This window comes from Idiotropiscis lumnitzeri, chromosome 13 (genome assembly GCF_059441095.1).
Source record: "Idiotropiscis lumnitzeri isolate Australia: NSW breed Sydney's pygmy pipehorse chromosome 13, RoL_Ilum_1.0, whole genome shotgun sequence".
Taxonomy (NCBI): domain Eukaryota; kingdom Metazoa; phylum Chordata; class Actinopteri; order Syngnathiformes; family Syngnathidae; genus Idiotropiscis; species Idiotropiscis lumnitzeri.
Window position 1 is genome coordinate 18,544,623 of NC_142403.1, and position 5,936 is coordinate 18,550,558.

At 41.8% G+C, this 5,936-nt stretch overlaps 1 protein-coding gene across 1 annotated transcript; it reads left to right on the forward strand.

The window, feature by feature from the left end:
- Nucleotides 1–703: 703 nt before the first annotated feature.
- Nucleotides 704–5,838, forward strand: LOC148324891 (retinal Mueller cells isomerohydrolase-like). Its single transcript, XM_088313073.1, has 14 exons — nucleotides 704–834; nucleotides 1,242–1,324; nucleotides 1,501–1,651; nucleotides 1,728–1,835; nucleotides 1,921–2,062; nucleotides 2,797–2,944; nucleotides 3,032–3,113; nucleotides 3,214–3,346; nucleotides 3,948–4,090; nucleotides 4,156–4,285; nucleotides 4,704–4,818; nucleotides 5,043–5,137; nucleotides 5,208–5,319; nucleotides 5,411–5,838. The coding sequence occupies exons 1-14, from the start codon at nucleotides 824–826 to the stop codon at nucleotides 5,554–5,556; spliced, it is 1,599 nt and encodes a 532-aa protein (XP_088169199.1). The 5' UTR covers nucleotides 704–823; the 3' UTR covers nucleotides 5,557–5,838.
- Nucleotides 5,839–5,936: the final 98 nt, after the last annotated feature.

The window sequence follows — 5,936 nt, forward strand, 5'->3', positions numbered from 1 at the left end:
AATGAAAAGAAATATTAAATCACTCGAAAATGGCGAATCTTTACACCAAGTCATTGGATGGGGAAAATTCTTGTTGGAATGACGTCACTAATTCATATGGCACTCTTGCAGGCAAACAATTCATGTACCAAGTTGTTTAATTAGCAACTACATTACCGACAGCTGTTGCTATACAGTCAGTCGATCTTCTGTGACCCTTTTAATCCTGACGTGTTTCAAAACAAGAATGATAACCCGATTTTGTCTCATACCCGTCGGCGAAAACGAACGCGAACGTACGTGTAATGGGTTAAATGTTCCCTGACGTTTGTCTGACTGACTTCAACCGTTCAACTTCTACAATCTACACCGTTTGATTTATTCTTGTTTTGTTATTCTCATTCTACCTCTGTACTCGCCACCACCAAATACTTCTCCCTTCGTCGAGTTTCTCCAAGCTGTCTGGAACTAATTAGAGGACATTCTTTCACATGCTCAACCACAATCAAACAGCCGAAATTTGAGACCCGGGCCCTTGCAAAGTGTTTGTTGCCCCTCCAGGTAAACAACGACCTTGTTTTGGAGGCTTGGGAGGATATTTGGCTTGGGGCCTTGAGCAGGACAGTTGCGAGACAATGCTGGCTTGTTTCACATGGCATGAGCGAGGTCGAAGGGGAGGAAAAAAGCAAATGGGAAGGAGAGGAGAGTGGCGGCATGAGGAATTGAAGAGGAGGAGGAGGAGGAGGAGAGTTCTTTTACTCATAACAGGAAATTGGTGTGTGGTTTAAATGCTGCTTGGAGTGCTTGCGAAAGTGAAAAGAAGTTGGGAAGAGCACACAGCAGTATGGCCAGTCAGTGAGTGAAGCTTTTCTTTGCTTTTGTTTTTTAGGAGTGAATGTTATATTGCAATGCTCTTTATGGGCTAGATGAGTCAAGTTACTTGAGGAATGTAGTTTTCCTTGACCTCTTTGTATGTATGTTGAGTGAATTTCAGTTTTTCAAAATCAGTAATCAAACCTTGTTTCTGTCGTTAATATGAGCAAAATGACCTCATTGAAATTCTTTAAAAAAAAATATTCAAAAGCCAATCACAATCACAGCTGATGGATACGTTGCTAGCTGTCCTGCAATTTCTCTGACAATCACAATCTGCAAAAAGAGGTTTCAGTCCTGGGACTTTTCTGACACGCCTCTTGTGGCCTATCTGTGTATATTTTTTTTTCTATACTAGTTGCAATTTACAAACTGAAATTCTTGTGCAGTGTGGAGCATCCTGCTGCTGGCTACAGAAAGATCTTCGAGACAGTGGAGGAGCTGAATGAAGCAATTCCAGCTAAGGTCACAGGTAGGTGAGAACATTCGTTCAACCTGTACTGTCGTCTTGACAGGAGTCGCTTGCTAATCTGCTCAAATGTAACACGGAGAACGTTGTCACCCTCAGCGCCATGGCGAACTAGTCAGGAAACAATTTGCTCCTCGCCAATTTCTGTGTGTGCCTAAAATTTGTATCTGTCTGTGAAGGCGTTTTGCCGACATGGCTGGGCGGCAGTCTTCTCAGGATGGGACCGGGTCTTTTCGAGGTCGGGGACCAACCGTTCCACCATCTGTTTGACGGACAGGCTCTCATGCATAAATTTGACCTGAAGAACGGTCACGTGACCTACCACAGAAAGTAAGAAGTGAACAGTTAAAGACCAGGAAAGTGTGTTCTTGTCCTGAAAATGACAGTGTCGCTTCTTCTTGTTTAGGTTTTTAAAAACAGACGCCTATGTCCGGGCGATGACTGAGAACAGAGTGGTCGTCACCGAGTTTGGAACAGCAGTGTATCCTGACCCCTGCAAAAATATCTTCTCCAGGTGAACTTGACTGAAAATAAAATGTTGTTTTTTTTCATAAATAAACCACTTACTTGTGTCTATGTGTCTACGTGTGTGTGTGTAGATTTTTCTCCTACTTCCGGGGCATTGAGGTGACTGATAACTGTGTCGTGAACATCTATCCAATTGGGGAAGACTTCTACGCCGTTACCGAGACCAATTACATCACCAAGGTGGATCCCGAGTCACTGGACACTTTAGAGAAGGTAAGAGTCAAGCGACTTGGACGTTATGAATGCATATTTGCACATTTTGACGGTCAGACCCCCGCCCTCCGGCCGCGATCTGGTTATCTCGGTTAAATCCCGCCCCCCATAAAAAAAATAAAAAATAAAAAAAAAACAACATAAGAAAAAACATCCAGGTGTATTTAAAGATCGTTAGATATTAAAATGCGCTTACCTTTTTATGGTCTTATTCGTCTCCTTCTTCTTTTTCTCAAACGACCGTGCCCAATTTGTCTTGTTTTATTTTGCTCAAGTCAACCAATTTCACACACGTCGTCCTGCCAATTGTTCTGCTTTATTCAACTTCGCTGTCGCAACTAATCTCCCATAGAATATTTCACTCACTCCGTAACATGCTCCAAGCACCTTCGTGTGCACTTCAGGGACCTCACGGAAAACAGAAACTCCAAAAATATTACGCATCAAATGCTAAGAAGTACGCTCGGTTGATCGTGGCGCTTTTGATGCATTCCGAGGCAATTTTTGGCGTTTGCCCATTTGGCTGCGACCACGTCACTCGCACTAGGGTCCGATTTGTGGGCCAGACTAAAATCCACCTGCGGCCTTTGTCAAGTGAACCCTGTTTTAAAATTTTTTGTAATGATCCATGCAAACCTAAATCTGTCAAATTCAAAGTTTTGAAACTTTTAGATTGATTTATTACGATTTATACAATTTCATACCAAGATGATTTGTCGATGTATTTAAATTAGGTGGACCTGTGTAAGTACCTGTCAGTCAATGGAGTAACTGCGCACCCCCACTTTGAGGCAGATGGTACAGTCTACAACATCGGCAACTGCTTTGGCAAGAATATGAGTCTCGCTTATAATATTGTTAAGATCCCACCTGCTCAGAAAGGTGAGTTTGCTGCACGCTCACTGCTGTTGTCAACATCTATACATGCCGAATAGACAAAAAAAATTTGGGGGTTCTTTGCCTTTCTAGACAAGTCGAACCCTTTAGCGAAATCGCAGGTCATCGTTCAACTTCCAAGCAGCGAGAGGTTGAAACCATCCTACATACACAGGTACCAAGGAAGATGTTTCTCATTTCTTGAGGACCACTTGAGAATGGGCCACATTTAAAAATGATTTAAAAATGTTTTTTTTTTTTCTCCGCTTGTGCAGCTTCGGTTTGACCGACAATTATTTCGTGTTCGTGGAGCAGCCGGTGAAAATCAACTTGCTCAAGTTTCTGTCGGCTTGGAGTGTCAGAGGAGCCACATACATGGATTGCTTTGAATCCAACGAGAGCATGGGGGTAGGTGGGCGTGTCATGTATGTTATTAAGCCTGGACGACCGCAGGACCGGATCGGCTATCCTGTCCCTTGCGCGTCCCGTCACTCGTCCAAAGTCAGCTGAAAGCTGGATTTGGGCCGTAGAAAATGATGGATGTTAAATGTTCCAGTTTACAGTCATTTCTGGACTATAAAGCACATCTGTAGATAAGCCGCAGCAGCCTATTATGAAAAAAAAAAATATATATATATATTTATTTATGTTGAAAAAAATGATTTTTTTTCCTGCATGTACAGAACGGTTTTGTACTGTGAATGCACAGAAAGGTCCATAAACAGATTGTTAAAAGAGTGCTTTTTAACACGGCAACAACTTTGCTCATTAAAACAGAACAGATTTATTTAGCGTATTTTCTGAACTATAGAGCGCCGCTAGTGGTGAAAGAAAAAAATCCACAGAAAAGACGCACCCTAGGTATTGGCCACATGGTTCAAAATCAAGCAAAAAAAAAAGTAGTCCGGAAAATACCGTAAATTATTTAATATGTATCGTAAAGACAATTTTTGCGTTCAATTCTTTTTATGGTCGACTCTTTGTACATTGCCATTTTTTTTTTCTATAGACATGGTTTCACCTGGCCACGAAAGAGCCGGCAGCATATGTGAGCAGCCACAAATTCCGAACATCAGCTTTCAACGTCTTCCATCACATTAACGCATATGAAGATGAGGGATTTATTGTCGTTGACCTCTGCGTGTGGAAAAGGTAAGTGTGATCTTGCGTGTGGGTGATTGGCTTGCGTACTTTTTAATGATCGTCTCTTTTTGCAGTCATGACTTTGTGTATAACTACCTGTATCTGGCCAACCTGAGGGGGGAGTGGGAGGAGGTGAAGAAAGCAGCCATGAGAGCGCCTCAGCCTGAGGTCCGAAGATACGTACTGCCACTGGATTTGCACAGCGTAAGTCCGCCAACGTAACGTAACGCAACATCATTTGTACGTGAAAAATTGAGCAATGATTGAGAAAATACAAAAAATATGATCTCAGCCCTTTTAAAATAAACTTAATTTTTGCAATTGTGAAGCAGATGATTTTTTTTTCCGGTGGTGGCCGGTTGGAGGCGTATTGATGACATTTCTATTCATTTCAAAAGCAAAAGATGATTTGTGATAGAAATGCTGAGTCTTGGAACAAATTCAACTTGTATGCCAGTGTTTTAATTTGTGTGAATTTCCTACAAATTGATTAATTGAGTCAAATGTGGCTATTAAACTTTGAATTTGGATTATAATATTTTAATATATATTTATTGTAAATATATATTATATAATAAATTATTATAAAATATTCAAATGATTCTAAAATGCTGAATTTTAGGAGGAGCAAGGAAAGAACCTGGTTTCTCTGCCATACACAACAGCAACTGCTGCGCTTCGTAGTGACGGAACCGTCTGGTTGGAACCTGAAGTCCTCTTTTCCAAACCTAGACAAGGTGCGACCCGTTTTCTTTTCTCTTCCCGGACGAAAGTGCTGCCGTCAACAAGCGAGAAATGCTTCAGCATTAAAAGCCTGCAAACGTAGCGGTCACCGTAAATAAATGTTTGAAAAAGAACTGATATCTACATGAGTTGATTTGTTCAGCGCTTTGTTTGTTTCTTGCACAAAAAAATGAAATGTCTGCTCGTTGACGCTTTCTCTGCCTGCATTGTCTCCCAGCCTTTGAGTTTCCGCAGATCAACTACTCTCAGTGCCGTGGCAAAAAGTATTCCTTCACTTATGGTCTTGAACTCAACCATTTCATCCCCGAAAAGGTGCGAAACTGACGCAAGGCCCATCAGCTCAACACATTGGCTCAAGAAATATTTGACAATTTGGTTGTAGATTGTCAAGTTGAACGTGCAGACCAAAGAGACGTGGCTGTGGAAGGAGGACGAGTGTTATCCGTCGGAACCACTATTTGTACCGACACCGGGAGCTACGCGAGAGGATGACGGTAGGAATACTCGATTTTATTTGTCGGGATTTTAGGGAGTTGCTTCATCAGGCAAAACCAGATTGTGCGTCATTTATTGTGTGTCCTCTAGGGGTGCTGTTGAGTATTGTGGTGAAGCCAGGAGCAGAGCGACCGGGCTTCTTGTTGGTGCTGGATGCCGCCAAACTGACCGAGATCGCCAGGGCAGAGGTTGACAGCAGCTTTCCGTTGACTTTTCATGGCTTCTACAAGCCGTGATTGATCCTCACAATCATCCCAAATTGTCAACGTGAGTTGTTGAGAATCTGTTTTATGACATCTGAAGATAAAAAAAAAAATACAGTAGTAGTGTTATGTTTTACTGTCTAAAAGCCTCGATAGTATATGACTGCAGTTCTAGTTTTTCGCCACCAGATGTCATCACTGAAGCTTCAAACCATTTTGAACCGATTTCTTCAAAGGGTTCATAAAAGCTTCATTTCCCCATGGCAAAAAAATATTTTGTACTTTTGTGTTTTTATTTCCCCCGTCCTTTGTTTGTTCTGTTTTCTTTCCATTAAATTTCCATTTTTGAGTTACTCTTACCTGGCTTTCCGACATTTGGGTCCTTCTCCACAAAAACCATGACATCAACTCCG